The following is a 21,945-nucleotide window of genomic DNA, read 5'->3' on the forward strand; positions in this document are numbered from 1 at the left end:
AGTCCAGCCTGAGCACAGCAGAAAGAGATGCAAGCCGCTAACCAGTTGAAGATGGTGTGCTTGGAAATTGGATGTCCCAACTTGTTTAGATCGAAGGAGACAAAAAGTTGAGGAGCAGATCTATGTGGTTGAGTGCGTTGAAAGTAGAAAGCCAAAGCACGCTTACAGTCCAGAGTATGCAGAGCTGTTTCTCCAGGATGAGAATGAGGCTTTGGAAAAAACACTGGAAGGACAATCGATTGGTTGAGATGAAATTCTGAAACCACTTTAGGTCAGAATTTAGGTTGAGTACGGAGGACCACCTTGTCATGATGGAATACTGGGTCTGCTACTAAAGCTTGTAGCTTGCTGACCCTGCGAGCAGACGTAAGAGCAATGAGAAAAACCAATTTCCAAGTGAGATATTTAAGATGAGCCATATCCATTGGTTCAAAAGGAGGCTTCATCAATCGAGCAAGAACAACATTGAGATCCCAAACCACTGGAGGAGGTTTGAGAGGTGGCTTGACATTGAAAGTCCTTTCATAAATCTGGAAACCACAGGATGAGCTGAAAGGGGTTGCCCTTCGATAAGCTGATGAAAAATAGCAATTGCACTGAGATGGACTCGAATGGATGTGGATTTGAGGCCTGATTGTGATAAGTGGAATAGGCAATCCAAAACTGAAGACAAGGAGGTAGATTGAGGCTCCTTGTGATGAATGGTGCACCAAGCAGAATATCTAGTCCATTTCAGATTGTAGCATTGTCTAGTGGTAGATTTTCTAGAAGCCTCTAAAATGTCCTGTACAGATTGAGAAAACTGTAGAGTGGCAGTTAAGTTGAGAGGTACCAAGCTATCAGGTGTAGAGACTGAAGGTAGGGATGAAGTAGAGACCCCTGACTCTGTAAATGGAGAGAAAAACTGGTAGAAGCATTGGCTCCCTGCTGCTGAGTTGAAGTAGAAGGGAGAACCAAGGTTGCCTGGGCCACCGAGGAAAGATCAGAATCATGGTGGCATGCTTCTGTTTGAATTTGACAAGAGTCTTGAGAATCAGAGGAAATGGAGGGAATGCATAGAGAAACTGATTCGTCCATTCCAGAAAGAAAGCATCTGCCTCGAGGCGATGAGGAGAGTATATCTTGGATCAGAACTGAGGCAGTCTGTGGTTGTGGGGAGACGCAAAGAGATCTATCTGAGGAATGCCCCACTGAGAAAAAATGTGATGGAGAGGCAAGGAATTGAGTGTACATTTGTGAGGTTGCAGAAGATGACGCAATTTGTCCGCCAGACAGTTTTTCTCTCCTTGAATGTAGACTGCTTTCATGAAGGTGTTGTGATGGATTGCCCAGTTCCACACATTTTGAGCTTCCTGACAAAGAGGGAGAGATCCTGTTCCTCCCTGCTTGTTGACATAGTACATAGCTACTTGGTTGTCTGTCCAAATGAGGACTACCTGGTCGTGAAGAAGATGCTGAAAAGCTTTGAGAGCATTGAAGATCTGAGTTCCAACAGATTGATATGACACTGACGATCCGTGCTGGACCAATGGCCTTGAGTACGGAGACCATCGAGATAAGCCCCTCAAGTGTAGGTTGAGGAATCTGTCATGAGGACCTTCTGAGGGAGGGGCATCTGAAACAGTAAACCTGGAGAGATTAGAAGAGAGCATCAACCAGTGGAGAGACTGTCTCAACGAAGGAGTTACTGTAATGTGCTGAGTGAGTGGGTTGCAAGTCTGCACCCACTGAGATGTCAGGGTTCACTGAGGAATTCTGAGGTGAAGTCTGGCAAAAGGAGTCATGTGAATTGTCGAGGTCATGTTACCTAGGAGAACCATCAAGTGTTTTGCTGAAATTGTAGTCAAGGAACACACCTTGTGGCAGAGACGAATGAGAGCATCCTGACGTTGTTGAGGAAGGAATCCTCTGAGTCGGACAGTGTCCAGGACAGCTCCGATGAATTGTAAATTCTGAGAGGGCTGTAGCTAGGATTTGGGAAAGTTGAGTTTGAACCCCAAACTTTGTAGAAACCACATAGTCCGTAGGGTCGCTACAATAACCCCTTGAGCTGTGGAATCCTTGATGAGCCAGTCGTCCAGGTATGGGAACACCTGGAGCCCATGGTTCCGCAGAGCTGCTGCTATTACAACTAGGCACTTGATGAACACTCTTGGAGATGAAGCCAGGCTGAAAGGTAGCACTCTGTACTGAAAATGCAGATTTCCCATCCAAAATCTGAGGAACTGTCGAGAGGCTGGATGAATGGGAATGTGAATGTAAGCCTCTTTGAGATCTAGAGAACATAACCAATCATTCTGATCTAGAAGGGGGTACAGTGATGCTAGAGACAGCATTCAAAATTTCTCCCTGACAAGAAATTTGTTGAGGGCTCTGAGATCCAAAGTTGGTCGCAGATCGCCCGTCTTCTTCGGGACTAGGAAGTAACAGGAGTAAAACCCCCTGCTCTGCTGTTCCAGCGGAACCTCCTCAATGGCACGGAGAAGAAGCAGAGCTTGAGCTTCCTGAAGAAGAAGGGTAGTCTGAGATGGATTGGAAGGATACTCTCTTGGCGGTAGATCTGGAGGAACCTGGATGAAATGAAGAGAGTATTCTTCTCTGATGATGGACAGCACCCAGACATATCTAGACTTACTCAGAAAAGAAAGCAATTTCTCCTTTTGAGACCCCAGGTATTGCAATTAGGAGCAACCTTCGTTTTGCGATACCCATGTAAATGTATAATGGTTTACAAAGATAATAGATGTGATTTTTTATGAGCCTCAGCAACTATCTAAATTTATTTCTACGCAGTCTGTATCTACTTCATGAGATGTGAGGTTCAGTAAATCCACTCAGTGAGAATTGCTTGCTGGCAAGTTCCATGTTTATTTTCCCCTTTTCCTTGGTTTATAAAAAGTTTATTCAGTCAATTGTGAAAGGAGGGTCCACTACTAAAGCTTGTAGCTCACTGACCCTGCAAGCAGATGTAAAAGCAATGAGAAAAACCTATTTCTATTTTCATAAACTTTGGGCCTTGTGTCTGTTACTTGTCGGTATTGTTCATGAGCTAGAACTCAGATTTGTGTAATCATGGGACATGCTTTCTATTTTCCTGCCCCTAGAGTGCTGAACACCATTACACTTCAGGCCATCCTCATCTTATATAGTACTACAGGAAAACACTATATAGCTGCGAGTCCATTCCACTTACAATGCAACTTGCACACTAAAGTTATTGAATGCCACCGAGTACATGCCTGACACTTACACATGTAAATGTTACAGTCACATGCTAAGTGCCAATATTCTATCATCTCAGAGGGCAAATGGCACTTACATTCAGGCACTAGGATTATAGAATTTGGGGGTACAGAGAAATGTAATTAAAATGATAAAGGGGATGTTATGAATTCTGTCTGAGGAAAGGCTTAAGAGGCTAGGGCTCTTCAGCTTGGAGAAGACTCAAGGGAGATATGATAGAGGTCTATAAAATACTGAGTGGAGTGTTAACAGGTAGACGTGAATCGCTTGTTTACTCTTTCCAAACATACAAGGTTTAGGAGGCATGCAATGAATCTACTAAGTAGTACATTTTAAACAAATCAGAGAAAATATTGGATAAGATAAAGAGGGGTGGGATTATGATTGATAATAATTGATATATATTAAGTATTAGTATATGTGTGGGAGGGGTGGGTCTCTTTTATAAATATTTATTTGGAGTAATACAAATAAGAATGTCAAGTGATTAATTAATGTATTTCTGAATGATTATTGTACACTTGTTGAAATTTCTGAAAATGAATAAAGATTTTTTTAAAAAAGAGAAAATATTTTTTCACTCAACATATAATTAAGCTCTGGAATTCATTGCCAGAGAAAGTGGTAAAAGCAGTTACCTTAGCAGGGTTTAAAAAAAAGGTTTGGGTAACTTCCTACAAGAAAAGTTCATAAGCCATTATTAAGATTGACTTGGGAAAATCCACTGCTTATTTCTAGGATAAGCATCATAAAATCCATTTTACTCTTTTGGGATCTTGCCAGATACATGCGACCTAGATTGGTCACTGTTGGAAACAGAATACTGGGCTTGATGGACTTTTGGTCTGTACCACTATGGCAATGCTTATGATTTTTATGGGTATCTGCCCCAATAACTGGTCTCTGAGCAAGGTTCAGCTACAAAGACCAGTAAACATAGGACTTCGAAAAGGTACATTAGGGTGAGCTCTGGTGCTCCCCCCTCTCAGCTACTTCAGAGCTTCCAGTTTTGACAGGTCTAAAAGCATAGACCAAACTGAGAAGCAGAACATGGAAAAAGAGGAGTCTAGGCTGTACCCAGCCTTGCTCCACTCCAGCCCCCAGCCACGCCTCATTCCACCATGAAATCAAACATTTCTTAACCCCTAAATAAATGTTCACACTAACCCATTGCAAAAACATTTTCTGTTATATAAAACTCAGAGATTTGCCTCCCCCGCGATACCCTTTCTCTCTCCATGTCAAATAGCTAGCTGAACAAGGATAGCAGAGCAACAAAAATCCCTATCGTCACAAACTACGTGAGGGAAATAACATAAGAGTTATCATACTGGAGCAGACCAAAGGTCCATCAAGTCCAGAATCCTGTTTCTTAACAGTAGCTAACCTAAGTCACAAGTATCTTGCAAGATCCCAAGGAGCTTTGTTGGCAAAGGGAGGGACAAGAGGACTTTGAAAGTTTCATATATTTATTTCATTCCCATACACACAATGGCAGATTAAATATGAGTAATAATGTAAATTAAAACATAAAAGCTTTCTCAAACTTTCCTGACCTCTGGGCTCATTTTGTGATGTCACAAGACACCTTCTATGCCTGTATTATCTTGTTATCAAGCTGTACAAATGTGGTGCTCTTTAACACAAGAACTGAAAAGTTGAACTCTAAAGGCACATTTGTTTTAGAAGTATTTGTTACAATTTTTGTCTTCTGCTTCATGTTTGGTGAAATTATTATATTGTAATCTACTCTGAACCTTTTGTGGGGAGTTGGCAAAATAAAAATGATACATTATATTAACAACAGGTTGTACCATTTTGTGGTCAGCACGACTGGGCATTGCTCTTGCCTAAAGGAAGGCCCCACCCTTGATATCATGGTAACCCTTTGAGGGGGGTAAGGGCTACCTTTAAGGTGGGGATGGGGACATAAAATCCGGGGATGGGGGTGGGAGGTGGGGAGAGGAGCCATGATGAATTTTCCCCTAAATAAAAACGGAGAAAGGATTTTTTGTTACACAAAAAAGAAAGGGGGAAAAAAACAACAACCTCTAGTTCCAACCTTAATCCAATCTAGTCAAAAAAGAAAGAAAAGAAATCCTCTATTAGAGAAGCACTTCCCTGTACTATCACAGTGCTGTGCTAGTTACTGTAAACAAGTAACTAGTAATGTTACTAGTTACATGGGATAAAAAGTAACTAGTTACTGATTTCAGTTACTCTTCACTAAATGTAAAGTTACTTTACTAGTTACTAAAAGTAGTTAATTGTTTATTAATTATAACTATATGAACATTACTACAACAAGTAGCGATTTGTGTCGGTTAGAAAAATGGGCGGAGAAATGGCAGATGAAGTTCAACGTGGAGAAATGCAAGGTAATGCATTTAGGCAGTAAAAATAAGGAATACGAGTACAGAATGTCAGGTGCAACTCTGGGAAAAAGTGAACAGGAAAGGGATCTGGGTGTACTGATAGATAGGACCCTGAAGCCGTCGGCACAATGCGCGGCAGCGGCAAATAAGGCAAATAGAATGTTGGGTATGATAAAGAAAGGAATCTCGAGTAGATCGGAGAAAGTTATAATGCCGCTTTATAGGGCAATGGTCAGACCCCACTTGGAATACTGCGTCCAACATTGGTCTCCCTACCTAAAGAAGGATATAAAACTGCTGGAGAGGGTGCAGAGACGAGCAACTAAACTAGTGAAGGGTATGGAGAAACTGGAATATGAGGATCGACTTAAAACACTGGGATTGTTCTCCCTTGAGAAAAGGAGACTGCGTGGGGATATGATCGAGATCTTCAAAATACTGAAAGAAATCGACAAAATAGAGCAGAGAAGATTATTTACATTGTCCAATTTGACACGGACAAGAGGACATGAAATGAAGCTAAGGGGGAGCAAGTTCAGGACTAATATCAAGAAGTTCTGCTTCACACAGAGAGTGGTTGACATCTGGAATACTCTCCCAGGGGAGATTATTGCGGAATCGACAGTCCTAGGCTTCAAAAGCAAACTAGATGCATATCTCCTTGAGAGAGGCATATAAAGATATGGTTGGATATAAAATAATTATAGTTACTATGCAAAAAGCAAGCTGAATATCTTCAAATTTATAACCACACAAAATGATATTCACACAATCGTGCTATCAGAAATAAAGTGCTCAACTTATTTCAGTAATGAAAACGGTATAGACCTCAGTGTTTCCCAAGATAAATCTTGTAAAACAATCTATGTCAGTAATAATACTAGCATAGAAAATACATCCTTGGTCTAGTCATTTACCGTTCCTTCTTATTTCCAAAAAATTTTTTACAATATAGTTTTCAAAATTTTATAGAAAAGTGAGCACTTATCTTATTTTCTTCTGATGGCTCAAAATCACCGCAGCTGCAGTTTTAGCGGTATTTACATACACCGCTTACGATCAGTATCAAAATTGGTAAATATCCCAACTGGTAAATATCCCAACTGGGATATCCCAACTGGGATACTCGTAAGAGCCTTGCGAGTCAATACAGTTTTGCCTGGTTGAAGACCAGTACCAACTGAATGAATTCTGGTGACTCGACCACCGAGAAGGCTTGCATGTCCTCAATAACAAAATTCATGATGAGATCATTGACCCTTTTCTGTGACACAATGATGCCCCCATTACTGCTCCATGAAACAGCCAAAGTTTGCTGTTTCTTTGGCAAAGAGATTCTGATGCATCTGACAAAGAACAGCTTGCTGATCTCTTTAATGAAGCCAGTTTATCATGCACAGCAGATTGGACATTTTGCAGGTGCTTCTTAAGATTTGGTTACATAGCTGTAGGTCTGTTTAGAAGTTTGCAATGTACATGAATATTTCTGCTGTCTGACCCTACTAGTGTAAAAAATTCAGTGAAGACTGAACGCTCAAATGAGCTTGCATTGTTATAATTTTTCTCCATTCTGAGCTTACTGAGGATTAGACTGCAGCCAGTATTCATCGCCTCTAGGGTAACCCAGAGAGTCCCACTTTCCCAAGACTTACAAGGTGCTTTTCAAATCCACAGGTCTTTGCCACTGCCTCCTTTTTATCTCAGGGTGAGAATATCTTATGTCCACAGTAATCCTTCATGGAAGCTTCTTTTTGGGAAGGGGGGAGACTCCCCCTCCCCTTCTGGGGTTCTCGCCCCAGTGTTTAGGGCCTCTTAGCCACTTCAGAGACTCTTGTTATTACTAACAGTACATGCAAATGAGTTTGCAAAATAGTCCCTTTAAATATGCAAAAACAGTCCTGCCCTATATGAAGCAATTCTTTCATTCCAATAGAGCCCTTTTAGCTGGCTGTCACTACGTATAACCAGTATATGGGTAGCTACTGTAATGCACTGTGGCAAGGCAAGAGAAACGAGTTGAATTGGAGGCTTACAGTGGAACCTTGGTTTACGAGCATAATTCGTTCCAGAAGTATGCTCGTAAACCAATTTAGTTGTATATCAAAGCAAGTTTCCCCATAGAAAGTAAGGGAAACTCGCTTGATTTGTTCCACCTCCCATCCCTCCCCGGCGCTGCTCCGCCCCACCCCACCCCATCAGACCCCCCCACCCCCGAGGCCACTGGTGCACTTCTACATCTCCCCCCCCAGCAAACCGGCATGGCCCCCCGCCCACAAACGCTGTCCCCCACGAACCGGCATTGTCCCCCTCGAGAATGCCCGCCCCCACCCCCCGAAACTGCAAGCTTACCCCCCAATATGGCACCGGCACACAGCACCAAGCCACAGGAGGTGTCGGTGCCCGAAGATCGTGCCTCTCCTCCGACTGGGCCTTGAGCATCTGCGCATGCTCAAGGCCTTCTGACTCTCATTCTCTCGGAGAGAGGCAGCACCTCCTGTGGTTTGGTGCTGCATGCCGGTGCCACATTGGGGGGTAAGCTTCTGTTTGGGCGAGCGGGGGATGCCAGTTTGGGTGGGGGGAAGGCATTCACGTGGGGGGCGATGCCGGTTCAAGGGGGGCAGCATTTGCGGGCGGGGGGGAGAATGCCGGTTAGCGGGCGGGGGGGCTCGCAAATCAAGTCAATGCTCAGTTTGCGAGTCACGATTTGCGAGAATGTTTTGCTCGTCTTGCAAAACACTCGCAAACCGGTGCACTCGTAAACCGAGGTTTGACTGTAAAATAGTATGAAAGGAAATTGGTCGTTAATTGTTCTGCATTCTATGTAAACAGTAATGCAAAAGTAACTTGTATATTTTGTTAGTAGTTACTAAAACAAAGTAACCAGTTACTTAATTTAGTCGATCAAAAAGTAACTAGTTACATCGTTACTGTAACTAGTTACTACCCAGCACTGTCCTTTTATACAAGTACTGACATAACCAACCCTAAATCTTTCCAAATTTCTCCATCTGTCCCCCACAATGATTTTTATAAAGCTGCGGTAGCAATTCCCCCTTGGCAAATGCACCGAAGCCCATTCAATTCTTATGATTTTGATGCAGGAGAATTGCTATCACAGCTTTGTAAAAGGGGTCACAATTAAGTTTGTTGTACTTTTATTATTTCTCCCCATTTCTGTCTCCAGAGCTCCACTGAGGGGCCAGCACAGGACCCTGATTGCACAGCAATTGCAAGCTGCACTGGTATCAATAAATTACGGATCAACTCATTTTTACCCTCCCCCTCCATATAGCTTCCCCCATTCCTAGCAGACATAATTTATTCTCAAAAGAGTTCACTCCAACCCTCAATCAGCTCCCATATTTGAAGTCAAAACCATCAAATCAGCGGGCAGTCCTACCACATGTGGGTAAGAGAGTAGAGAGTTGCGCGGGGACAGAAATCCCACCCGTCCCCGCCAAAGTCCCACCCGTCCCCACCCATCCCCGCGAGGAATCCCACCCATCCCCAACCGTCCCCGTGAGGAATCCCTCCGTCCCCACCCGTCCCCGCGAGGAATCCCCTCCATCCCCACCCGTCCCCGCGAGGAATCCCCTCCGTCCCCGCCCGTCCCTATAAACTTCAGAAATAGTTATTTCATTTAATTATGCTACTGAATTAAAGGCTCTGGTAGAAACCCATTTACAAATAAGCAAAAAGACTTTATTAATTTGAAAATATTAATTGGGAAGAATACATACTTTGTAAACGGGTTTCTACCAGAGCCTCTAATGTTTATAAATTTTTAGCAACACAACTAATATACTACTTTATCCTGAAGCAAAAAAAAAAAAAAAGAAATAGAATTCTTTTCCTACCTTTGTTGCCTGGTTTCTGCTTTCCTCATGTTCTCATTCAATTCTTTCCATCCACTGTCTCTCTTCCTTCTGCATCTTCCATTTGCTCTGTTACTGTGCCTCTCCCTTTCTTCCCCCTTCCAAATTGGTCTGGCACACATCTTCTTCTCTCCGCTCCCCCCATAGTCTGGCATCTGTCTTCTTCCCTGCCAGCGTCTTCTCCCTACTCTCTCTTCCTCATTTCCTTTCAGTGTCCTTCTCCCCCCCCATCTTCCCCATGTCCTTTCAGCGTCCTTCTCCCTCTCTGTCTTCCCCATGGCCTTTCAGCGTCCTTCTCCACCCCTTTGTCTTCCCCATGTGCTTTCAGCATCCTTCTCCCCCCTCTGTCTTCCACAAGTGCTTTCAGAGTCCTTCCCCCCCTCGCCCTTCCCGTGGCCTTTCAGCGTCCTTCTCCACCCCTTTGTATTCCCCCATGTGCTTTCAGCGTCCTTCTCCCTCCTCTGTCTTCAAGTGCTTTCAGAGTCCTTCCCCCCCCCTCCTGTCTTCACCATGGCCTTTCAGCGTCCTTCTCCCCCCTCCTTCTCTACCGCCCCGGGTGCAGCACAGCCGGCCAGGTACTCTTACTTTTGTGGCACTTCCCCGACCGACCGACAACAGCCCCGGTCCGACAAACCTCCCTGCCCTTAACCGCGAATCTAAATTACCTTCTTACAGCTGCTGTAAGAAGGTAATTTAGATTCGCGGCTACAGGGCAGGGAGGATTGTCGGACCCGGGCTGTTATCAGTCGGTCGGGGAAGTGCCACAAAAGTAAGGGGACCTGGCCAGCTGTGCTGCAACCGGGGCGGGGCGAACCGCCCCCCTCCCTTGGTAGCCACTCGAACCGCGAGGCTACTCTCCTTCTCCTTACCTGCCCTGCCTGCAGCACAGAGCCGAACGGAAGTCTTCCCGACGTCAGCGCTGACGTCGGGAAGACTTCCGTTCGGCTCTGTGCTGCAAGCAGAGAAGGTAGGGAGAAGAAGAGCCGCGCGACTGAGTACATCCAGCCCCGCAGGAGCCCCGTGACCCTCAGAGGCGTCCCCATGGGATCCCCGCGACCCTAGGGGGCATCCCCATGGGATCCCCGCGACCCTAGGGGCGTCCCCACGGGATCCCCGTGACCCTAGGGGCGTCCCCACGGGATCCCCGTGACCCGAAGGGGGAACCCGCGGGATGCCCGCGGGATTCCCGTCATCCCCGTTCAGCTCTCTATAAGAGAGCCCTCCTTCCCCTCCCCCTTGCCTCACCAACATAGAGTAGATTCTCTCTTTTTCATAAGAATAATTTGCTCAGGACTAGTATGTAGCCAATGGACCACCTAAAATTACAGCATGCTTCCCTTCCTCTGGTTTTAGTACTTTTCATCAGCCTAGAGTAGACAAACATGGTAGGGAAAATGCAGTGTTTTGGGGTTTGTTTGCTATAATACTTGTACAGAAGAGATGCACAATAAGGAAAATATATGAAGAAAATGGCTTGTAAAAATAAAAGAAAATTTTAAATCATATATAAGTCCACTATAAAGAGGGTGAGAGAGCATCCAAATACTTAAAGGAAAAATGTATATAAAGTCAAATTCTGGAATCTTGTGGCACACCCGAATCTCATCGGGGGCATACCTTTGTGCCGTGGCACGCAGTTTGAGAGTCACTGATCTAAATAGTTGAATATATCACACCCTCACGTATCTTCTGTCTCTTTTTTTTAATTCTTTTACATTTTTCCTTTAAGTATCGAGCCGCGTTTTGAGTTAAATTGCATTCTAAAACCAGCACATACATCGCATTGATTAGCAATTATATTCTACCTACTTTAACCCCTCCTTTACAAAGTCACGCTAACATTTTTAGCACCGGCCGTGGTGGTAACAGCTCGGATGCTCATAGGAATTCTATGAGAATCGGAGCTGTTGCCGCAGCGGCCATCACTAAAAACGCTAGAGCAGCTTTCTAAAGGAGGGAGTTACTTTCACCGCTGTTACAATTACCCAAGTATAGCTTAAAGAACTTTAAATAAATAATTCTATGTGAGTCAGAGCAGTGCAGAGCATTCAGAGCACCGGCCGGCCGACACTAAAAAGTGCTTTCGTGGTTTTGTAAAAGAGGGGGTTAATTTTTTATTGGTTTTGCAATTTTATCATTTCAATTATAATGTGCCACGAAAAACATGCTCCTTTTAGTGTGCTGGAGCCAAAAATGTTTGAGACACTGATTTAGATGATCAACTTTCTGTTCCTATCAAGAGGTACAATAATGCAAAAAAAAGTGCAGTTAATTGTGCAGGATGAAATAATACATATTTAAGAGCTCCTAATTGGAGAACTCAAGGACAAACTCCTTCTTTGTTTTTGAGTCTGGTGCGTCACATCTGAAAAATTCCTTATTTTAATATTTAAGTATATCCCTATACTTAAAAATCAGGTGCAAACGTTCAAGTCTCTGACTGCAAAGCAAAAGTAATTATCAAGATTGATGGAGTCGTGAGATCTGATGTCTCCAAACTCAACCAAAATAATTTAAAAAAGAATGTTAGAGATATTTAAATTAAGGTCCTCTTTTACTATTTAGCGCGCTAAACGCTAACGCGTGCATGTTAGTCTATGGATGCGTTAGTGTGCGCTAATTTGATTAGCACGCGCTAATCGGTTAGCGCACCTTAGTAAAAGAGGGAGTTAGTGAATCAGAAAGAGGAGATTTTTTCACCACTCCTCTCTTAGATTTTGATAAAAGTAAGCTTGGACAATAAAAGGTAAATTTGCTGATGTAACTTTCAATACTTAATTAACCCTTTTACAAAACCACAAAAGCAGTTTTTAGCACAGTCCGGTGCGCTGAATCTACTGTGCTGCGTCAGGCTCATAGGGCTCCTTTTACGAAGATGCGCTAGCGTTTTTAGCATGCGCTACAATGCCGCGCACGCTAACCCCGCGCTACACAAAAAATACTAACGCCAGCTCTATGGAGGCATTAGTGTGAAGCGCACGCTCTGCATGTGCTAAAACCACTAGCGCACCTTTATAAAAGGAGCCCATAGAGTTTCTATGAGCGTCAGGAGTAGGGCGGAGCATTCAGCGCATCAGCCTGCGCTAAAAACTGCTTTTGTGGTTTTGTAAAAGGGGGGGGGGGTTAATATATTACTAAAGAACTCCCTTGGTGACCTTAAGGTAACTCTAGGGAAATCAACTAATTTTATGTGTATCTCATTTGATTTTCCAAATTCTCAAGTGTAAATCTTACATTGGTATTATCCTTAATGATAACATCTTCAGTTTCCTTTACAGCAGTACATTTCAAATTACAACTAGAAGATTTCAGTCTTCTCACATCGGACTTTAAAAGATTTATACTTGTTTCATGTTGCTGAAAACCAGATTGAAGTAAATTAATCTGAGAACACATCATTTCCTGTGGTTGCAGTATAGCTATCCACAGGGCTGTGGAGTCAGAGTCGGAAACAATTTTGGGTAGAGTTAGTAAAAATGTACCAACTCTGAATTCAGCTTCAAAATAAATAAAAAAATCATGATAAATTTTACCATGTTATCATTTTATATTTATACTAGTCTTTAAGCCCATTACATTAACAGATGCTAGAATAGATGTGTGTCTTTGTGTTTCTTTTTTTCTCCTTTGCTGCTTTCTGTCTGTCTTTCTTTCTGCCTCTCTTTCCTTGGCTGTCCAGCCCTTCTCCCTTCGTTTTACATTCCCTCTGCCCAGCAGCACCTGTTCCCTGCTCCCCCTGTCCAGAAGCAGCCCTTCTCCCTTTGTTTTACCTTCCCCCTGCCCAGCAGCACCTGTTCCCTGTTCCTCCTGTCCAGCAGTAGGGCTCCCTTCCTGTTACCCCCCTTCCTCCGTGACAATCAGCATCTGTTCCCTGCTCCCCCTGTACTGCAGCACCCCTTACCTGATTCCCCTGTCCAGCATCTGGCTGTTTAGAAGAGAAGGGCAAGCAGAAGAGCAACAGAGGGCCTTACAGTACTCCCTGGCTGTGGATAGGTGTGCCGCTGCCTGGAGGAGCTGAAGAGCAGGGTGGCCTGCGCTTAGAGGTTGCTTGTGTGAGGAGCGTCCGGGATTGCGAGCAATATCCAACGTTCTTTTGGTGACCGTTTAATTCTGTGCCGGAGGTATTTTTAAGTTGAAAGCTGCCGCGGCGGATCAAGCAGCATTCCCTTTCCCCACCCCACTTCTCTATGCAACAGCAGTGGTATTTCCCTCCCCTTCCACGTCCCTGTGCATCAGCAGCAGCATTTTCCCCTACCCCCCTTCCCTTCCCATGGTCTGGCCTGCTCCAGTAGTCTTTTGCGTCCTCCCCCCCCTTCCCGCGTTCTGGCCGGCTCCCGGCGGCTCCTCTCACGACCGCTGCCTGCGTCGGAAGCCTTCTCCAACACAGGTGCGGCTCGCCCTTACAGCGCCATCTTCCTGGCCCGGAAGTGTTATTTTTGCTTGCTTCCTTCCGCCTCCGGCTGCCCGAAGATTTTAAAACACCCGGACCCTTCCCTTCATGCTAGGGTGGAGTTTGTTTCAGCAGCAGATTATTGTCCTGGCTCATATATCAGGGGATCAGGTGCTGCAGTGGAGGCACGCTGGCCTGCTCCGGTGTCGGCCGGCCGGTGCAATTGCTGATGGAGTCTTCTGCTCATCCCCGGGTCCTTGATCTGGCAGCAGTAGCGGCATGACGTAGTAAGCGCGCATGCGCACTCTTGCTGGCACAGCGTGACAGATCAGGGATCAGGGAAGCACGGGGTGAGAGTGCGCATGCGCGCTTAGCATTTTATTATATTAGATACACACACAGGGGCCCTGATTTTGCAAAGTGCGTCCCGATTGTAGGCATCCTACAGCTGTCTAATCAGCCAATCGGGAGGCACGTTTTCTAAAACAATGCTCCCCAGGCAGGCCGCCTATATTGAAGGCGCCTCTTGGAGCCTAGGGAGGCTCGCATGCCTGCCTAAGCTCACCTAAGGCTAGGCGGTAGCCTTAGGCGAACCTAGGTGCCCCTATGCGGGAGACGCTTACAATGTAGGCTAGCAAAATACTGGCCTACATGGTAAGTAGACGCGACCGCTATACTTAATCGCAGCAAGGGATCTCCCTGCCGTGATTCGTACAGTGGCCATGGCTACGGCCACAAGTCTCCCCTCTCCAATCCCCCCGACGATCGCGGCAGGAGGGTGCCCAACCCCTCCTGCCGACAAAACCCATGATCGCCGGCAGGAAGGTGCTCAACCCTTCCTGCCGGTAGACCCCCCACCCGCTATAGTAGGGGCCTTAGGCACTTGGGCCAATCAGGCCAAAGGATTCTGTGGGTTGGCCAGGGGAGGGGTGGGCCCACCTCATTTGGATGGAGCCGGGCCTGCTGGCCGGACAGTGCAAGGACCCGTCCGGCCAACTTGCAGGTAAGCCCGAGGAGAGGGGGTTCGGGGGGGTCCAGCAGGAGTGGTTGGGCACACTCCTGCCGGCGATCTTTGGGGGGAGCCATTGGGGGGGGTCCAGGGAGGTGGATTGGGGTATTTTGTTTGGGGAGGGTCATTGGAGCGGTCCAGCAGGAGGGGTTGGGTACTCTCCTGCCTGTGATCTTAGGGGGGCATTGGGGGTCTGGCAGGAGAGTTTGGGTACCCTACTGCCGGTGATCTTAGGGGAGGGGCATTGGGGGTCCGGCAGGAGAGGTTGGGCACCCTCCTGCCGGCAATCTTCAGGGGGGGGGGGCTTGAGGTTGGGGAGGGGAGACTGGCAGCTGTAACCATGGCTGCTATACTAATCGCGATAGGGAGATCCCTTGCCACGATTAAGTATATCAGCCACGTCTAAACAAACCCGATTCTGTAACCGGCATCTGCAACATGGATGTCGGTTACAGAATTGGGTTTACTTTGGGTGGGTTTAGGCTTAATTCTGTATAGGACGCCCGGGACGGGTGTCCTATACAGAATCCGGGCCAGGGTGCCCATAAAAACACTCCTTGATTTTAAATGGTTACAAAATCAAAACTTATTGGAATATGTTTATAAATAAGATGACAGCAAATTCAAATCCCAAAAAGCACAGTTAGCAAGATCTTATACAATCGCTTGCACTTTCAAACTTCAAGTTTAATAAAAATTTGTATACTGCCTATCAGTCTTCTAAGTGGTTTGTACATAATAAAATAGGATAACATACATTAAAACATACAGGACCTACTGGAACGATAGGATTAAGGTAAAGAAGTACATTATAAAATAGGAAAGAGAGCCATATAGGGGAAATACAAAAGGAAGGGGGATCTCATCTGATAACCAAAGCAGAAATGAAGATGTTTCATAAGGTAAGTGCATTAGAGGTCTCACCCTTTCACCCTTATAAGCTGCAATTGGTGCAGAAGTTACAACCTTCAGACAATGCAACGTGACAAAATGACCAGGTGTTCTTCAAGTGGCCCCCGAGATCACCGGACATTATTGTTTGTGACTTTTTTCTTTGGGGGTATGTACCTCCACCACCCACAACTATGGATGATCCGCAGGAACGCATTACTGAAGCTATAAACGCGATCATGCTGGATATGTTTCGGAGAGTCTAGTCCAAGCTTGATTATCGCATCGATGTTTGCCGAGTAACAGGTAGGGCGAACATCAAGTATATGTAATCAATACCATATGAAACTTTATGAGTTGATCAAACTGCAGCCTCAAAGGTGAAAGAATATTCCAATAAATTTTGGTTTTGTAACCATTTAAAAATCAAAGAGTGTTTTTGTGGGCACCCTGTATACATATATACACAGGACCCAAACAGTTGAGAACTATGGACCTGGCACGGGTCCATAGTTCCCAACTGTTTGGGTCTTAAATATATTTTATGTGGATTATTAATTTGTATTTTTATTAAAGCCTGCATCTTGAACACCACCATCTCCACAGCGTTTTTGTTTTTGCTGGATTTGCATCTTCTGTGGAGGTCTAAGGGTCAATTTTTTGTTGTACAATTTTTTGTTGTACACTCACACATATCTCTGTCCTGAATCTAAAGTGCTGGTAAATAATAAGTTATATTCACCAGTACTTTAGATCAAAAAAAAAAAAAAAAAAATTTAAAACCTATCATTATGAATTGAGTCAAAACTGGAGACTGAGTTGCAGTCGGACAGTAGAAAAATAGAAGTGCTGGAGATGGTGAAAGGTTTCACATACTGACTCCATAGCCCTAGCTATCCATATGGATTCCACAGTAAAATGCTCTGGTCTTTGCAAGTGAAAATCAAACCTAGCTGAAATAGTGGACTGGCCTTGTAATGAAATATCAGTTTCCAATTGTGACCTTTGAGAATCCAATCCAGAAGCCAAAGAAGTTCCAAAGACAGTATTTCTTACTGGCTTCTACTCCAGTAAGAACAATCTCCAAGGTTTCTTCTACCGGTGAACTTGCTTTGTAGTCTATTCCTTGGGTCAGAAGTTTGCAAGCCAGTTCGGTATGCAATGCAACAGGCATCTTGCTCAGGGTGGGGGGGGGGGGGGTAGTTGGTGGCTGCTTCGGCATTGATCATGCTGCTGGGATGACGGTGGTTTCAGGGACCAAGGAGCTCACAGAGGCACCCAGCTCCCGCACAGCTCCAAGCGGTCCTTCCATGACAGCTTGCATATCCTGAGAGCCCCATTTCCAAATGACGATCCATTTGACCAACTTCAGGGGAAGCATGGGTCCCGGAGGTAGACCTGAGACACTCCCTTCCTTTTCTTCCCCATAAAGATCAGGGAACATTCAAATTGTCAGGGAACATTCAAAATCACTGTCATCATAGCTTTACCCCTGCAGTGATTTTTAATAATAATAACTTTATTCTTGTACACCATCACATCACACAGTTCTAGGCAGTTCACAAAATAGAGAAATTAACAATCAGTGAATAGTAAAATGTCTCTACTGAAAATGGGCAAATATGCATCTCTGGAAAAGTATCCTGCCCAGTCTCTAGCTTTTACTGGGGAGCAAGAAAAGAACATTCTGTTCCATCGGGGAGCTACCACTATGTCCTGTTACCAGGGAGTTATTTGTACGACAGCCTAAGATGCTGACAAAGGACTCGACATGCTTCTGTTTCATGAATTCCTGGCTTAGGCTAGTTGGAACAGCCTTCATTCCCAGGGTTTGTTAGGACCATCAATAGATGGCCTTTGTTCCTGAGATTCCGCTCTCTCTCTTGGCTTACAGTATTTGGTCACCGGGGTGATTGGCTCATGGCTACAATACTGCCCTGCTGATTTTGGGGATTTTTGTTTGTTTGTTTTTTACCATAAAGAGTAGATGCTGCTGCCAAGCTGACACCATACCAGATACTAGCTGGTAAATAAATATGACACTAATAAAATATTTCATCCATATAGAAGTTATTTCATTTTTCAGAAGGCCACAAATGAACAGTTAAAGTGAGACTGGAATCTGGTTCCGCAATTCTGTACTCAGCAACAGGTGTTTTTTTTTTGTCTGGTTTCCAGCTATTTCAGGTAAATATGCATGCTTTGCATGCAGTGGAGGCCGTGCATTCAATCTTACTCATAAATAGTTACTGTGGATCTCCTGAAAACCAGACTGGCTAGAGCACTGCTTTTCAACCCAATCCTCAGGACACACCTTGCCAGTCAGGTTCTCAGGATATCCATAATGAATATGTATGAAGTAATTTATTTATTTATATCCCGCTTTAACCAGGTTACAAAGGACACATACATAATAAGAACATTAAAATATAAGAATAGCCTTACTGGTCAGACCAATGGTCCATCAAGCCCAGTAGCCCATTCTCACAGTGGCCAATTCAGGTCCCTAGTACCTGGCCAAAACCCAAGTAGCAATAGTCCATGCTACCGATCCAGGGCAAGCAGTGGCTTCCCCCATGTCTTTCTCAATAACAGACTATGGACTTTTCCTCCAGGAAATTGTCCAAACCTTTCTTAAAACCAGCTAAGCTATCTGCTCTTACCACAACCTCTGGCAATGCGTTCCAGAGCTTAATTATTCTCCGAGTGAAAAAATATTCCCTCCTATTGATTTTAAAAATATTTCCCTGTATTTTCATCTAGTGTCCCCTATTCTTTGTAATTTTTGATGGAGTGAAAAATCGAGCCACTTGTACCCGTTCTACTCCATTCAGGATTTTGTAGACTTCAATCATATCTCCCCCTCAGCCGTCTCTTTTCCAAGCTGAAGAGCCTTAACTTTTTCAGTCTCCTCATATGACAGGAGTTCCACCCCCTTTATCATCTTGATGGCTCTTCTTGAGATAAGGAGACCAGAATTGAATGCAATATTCCAGATGAGGTCGCACCATGGAGCGATACAGGGGCATTATGCAACCTCATCTGTCCTATCAGGATTAGTTCCTTAGGACCTCACAATAAATCAGAATGATCAAACACATGACACTAACAGAAAAGGATTCAACGGAGCCACTGGTTTTCTCACCCATTATTGGATTTGGATTTTCAAATTTCAGTTGTGTTATTGTTTCATCACCTCTACCCACCCCTCACCCTCTATACTTAGTAAAAAGGTAGCAGCCACAACCTGTTTGTTGGTCCTTATTTTCACCCTTCCAATCCTCAAACTGGTTATCTTGCTAACCAGCCAGCTGTTTAGAACAGTATCAAAAACTCTGCAGGCAGCAGGCGTGGATGCAACAAATCACACTGTCCCATCTGATCTAAAGGCAAAAGAGTAAGCCTTGCACCGGGATGGATGCTACCCGTGGAAACGCCACGTCTCTGGCAGCCAGAGCCACCTCAGTTAGAAGACAGAATCATCCTGCGCTGGGGCTGCTCGGCTTCTCTCTCATTCTTCCTCTTCATTTGGCACGTACGGACCCAAAAAAAAAAAAAAAATGTCCGACGATCAATGGCTTCCGAGGATACCGTACAATACCGCGCCCTAAACACAACTTTTCCATAATCAGAGCATGACAGTAAAATCAAACCAAACTGTTCGAGAAACAAAATGAACAAGTTTTGAAACTGTGTATTAGCCGATCCACCAGAACACTCCCCCCCCCGCTCCGCCCCGCCCCCCATTTACTGTCTTTTAAGTGGTTCTAGAGATGAATGTGTCTCTTTTCCAAAACAGACGCAAACGTTAACAATTCTACATAAAAACTTACCTCTGAAAGTTTAACAGTAAGAGGAATCAAGCCTAGGAGAAAACACCCCAGGAACATTCCCAGGGAGATTAAAAAGACGACCACCAGCCCGTCCATATTAACGACAGGCAGACGGAGGAAAAAATCCTCAAACATCAGAGTAAAGTTTTCTAGGTTCCGTTGGCCGCTGTCTCCTGCGCGCGCCTGCCAGTCACAACAGAGGGGCGGGGCTCCTGAGCGCTGAACGCCCCGCCCACGGAAACCCCGGCGTCCGAAGATCTTATTCCTAGGTCGCCCCTTCTTCTCCCCGGCAGGGAGCAAAAAGGGCACCAGAAGACTGTCAGCAATAGAGTGCGAAAGAGATCGCCATTTGACTTTGGTCCTAGGCATGAAAGCGTGGAACCGACTGAGAAAGGCCTTCGGGTCGTACAGCACGAAACCCTCAGCTCTGATTTTTTTTTTTTCCCAGATGAAAGGAATTGCGACGTGACATACTCGAGCGCCGCCTACAGGCAGTCCCCGGATAAGATACGCACCAAACTCCCCAATTTTGATAGTCTGAGCTGAGATTTAAAGGCATTGTGATGTCGCCCACTCGAATGCCGCTGCAGACTGTCCCCGGGTAACCCAAGTGCGCGGGATCTGGCATTCAGAGCTAACTTTTATTGTAACTAAGTATTGTGACATTTACTACTACTACTATTTATCATTTATATAGTGCTGAAAGGCATAGGCAACCCTGTACATTTTGACATTTAATAGACGGTTCCTGCTCAGAAGAGATTACAATTTAACTTGGGCAGATAGACATATAGGGTTAAGGATGCAGAACCCAAGGTGAGAGGAGTTAGAAGTTGAAGCAGTCTCCAAGAGATGGTCTTTTTAACTGGGCTATGAACACTGCCAGAGTGGCAATTTTGGACAGGCAGGCTGAGACTCTGGTCTGGGTTGCAGTAGAGATGTGCAGAGAGGTAGATCTGGGAGTCATCAGCATAGAGGTGATACTGGGAAGCCTTGGAAAGAGATCAGCGCACCAAGTGAGCATGTGAAGATTGAGAAAAGGAGTGGTCCCAGGACAAAGCCTTGAAGTCAATAGCGGGAAGGCTGTGGAGGAGGAACCACCGTTGCATATACCAGTGTTGCTCAACCTTTTCAAGCCAAATACCCCCTAAGCCTAACAAATACCAATTGAGTACCCCCTGGCCAAACTCCGCCCAAGACCCGCCCCTGACTCCACCTCCATAATAATACTAATTGTAATGCAATTTCTTCCATCCATTTTCATATACACACAATATAATCTTATTAATACATAATGGTAACCACAAAATTTAAAAAAAAACTCACAAAGCACACTGTATGCAGATAAATGCTAATTATCATTTATATGCAGTTGGGTTAGCATCTGTTGATAGAGGTGATCCATAAATTCTGTTATAGATGCATTTATGTGAAGACTTCTTTCCATGGATAGAAGCAGGGACAGGACAGGGTTACACTAAATCTAGTTCAGGGTCATTTTAACTGCTGCTGTCCTTGAGTTGATGATCTAAACAATGTATACCACCTCTCTCTCTCTTGTTGAAGTGGAGGCGTGTGATTCCTTACTCCAAGGTTTGTTTTGTTTTGGTTAGGGTTGGTTACTGTTTTCCTAATACAACTGATTGTGATGCTGATTTTGCTGAAGAGGATTATAATGTAACTTGTGTTTTAGCCCGTTACATTAACGGCTGCTAGAGTAGATGTCTGTCTGTCTGGTTTTTTTAAAATTTGTCTCTCTCTCCTTGGACGCTGTCTGTCTGTCTATCATTCTTTCTGTCTGTGTCTCTCCCTGGCCCCTTGTCTGTCTATCTTTATTTCTAACTCTATCCTCTTCCCTCAATCTTGCATGTGCCCTTTTTTCTTTCTCCTCCCCACTGGTGGCAGGAGAGAGTGGGAATCCTTTCTGGGGGTTGTCGGGGGTCAGGGACCCCCAGCAGCAGGAGGGCGTGAACATCCCTCCTGCTGATTTTTGATTTGGGGGTCTTTTTTCGTGACTGTATTCTACACATGTGCCAATCGCTATCACCAGCGACTCATTCCATACAAATTTAGTGACCCTCTGCAAACCTCATTTGCATGCGCAGGATTTAGAAAATGACTCATCTTTTTCAAATCATTACATTGACAGCTGTGATAGTGGCCAGTTTGATTTTAGTGCGAGCGTTAGAGAATCCAGACCTCAGTCTTTATTCAGATGTCACATAACTTGACTTCAAGCTTTTGAGCTGTCCTGACTTGGCTGGGTTAGCTATGTGGTTCCCGGCACTTACAACATACACATGCAAACAAGAGATCATTCTGTGGACTG

General features: G+C 44.8%; 1 protein-coding gene across 2 annotated transcripts in view; it reads right to left on the bottom strand.

The window, feature by feature from the left end:
- LOC117358158 (zinc transporter ZIP9-A-like) overlaps positions 1 to 20,007 on the bottom strand; it is a 75,231-nt gene extending 55,224 nt beyond the window's left edge. Inside the window, exon 1 of one of the 2 annotated variants that reach the window (XM_033939747.1) lies at positions 19,617 to 20,007. In XM_033939747.1, the coding sequence (XP_033795638.1) occupies positions 19,617 to 19,985 (369 nt within the window). In that variant the 5' untranslated portion in view covers positions 19,986 to 20,007. The remainder of the gene's footprint in view (positions 1 to 19,616) is intronic. The other variant, XM_033939746.1, reaches the window with a different exon arrangement.
- Between the last annotated feature and the right edge of the window lie 1,938 nt (positions 20,008 to 21,945).

This window comes from Geotrypetes seraphini, chromosome 3 (genome assembly GCF_902459505.1).
Source record: "Geotrypetes seraphini chromosome 3, aGeoSer1.1, whole genome shotgun sequence".
In the NCBI taxonomy this organism is placed as follows: Eukaryota; Metazoa; Chordata; class Amphibia; order Gymnophiona; family Dermophiidae; genus Geotrypetes; species Geotrypetes seraphini.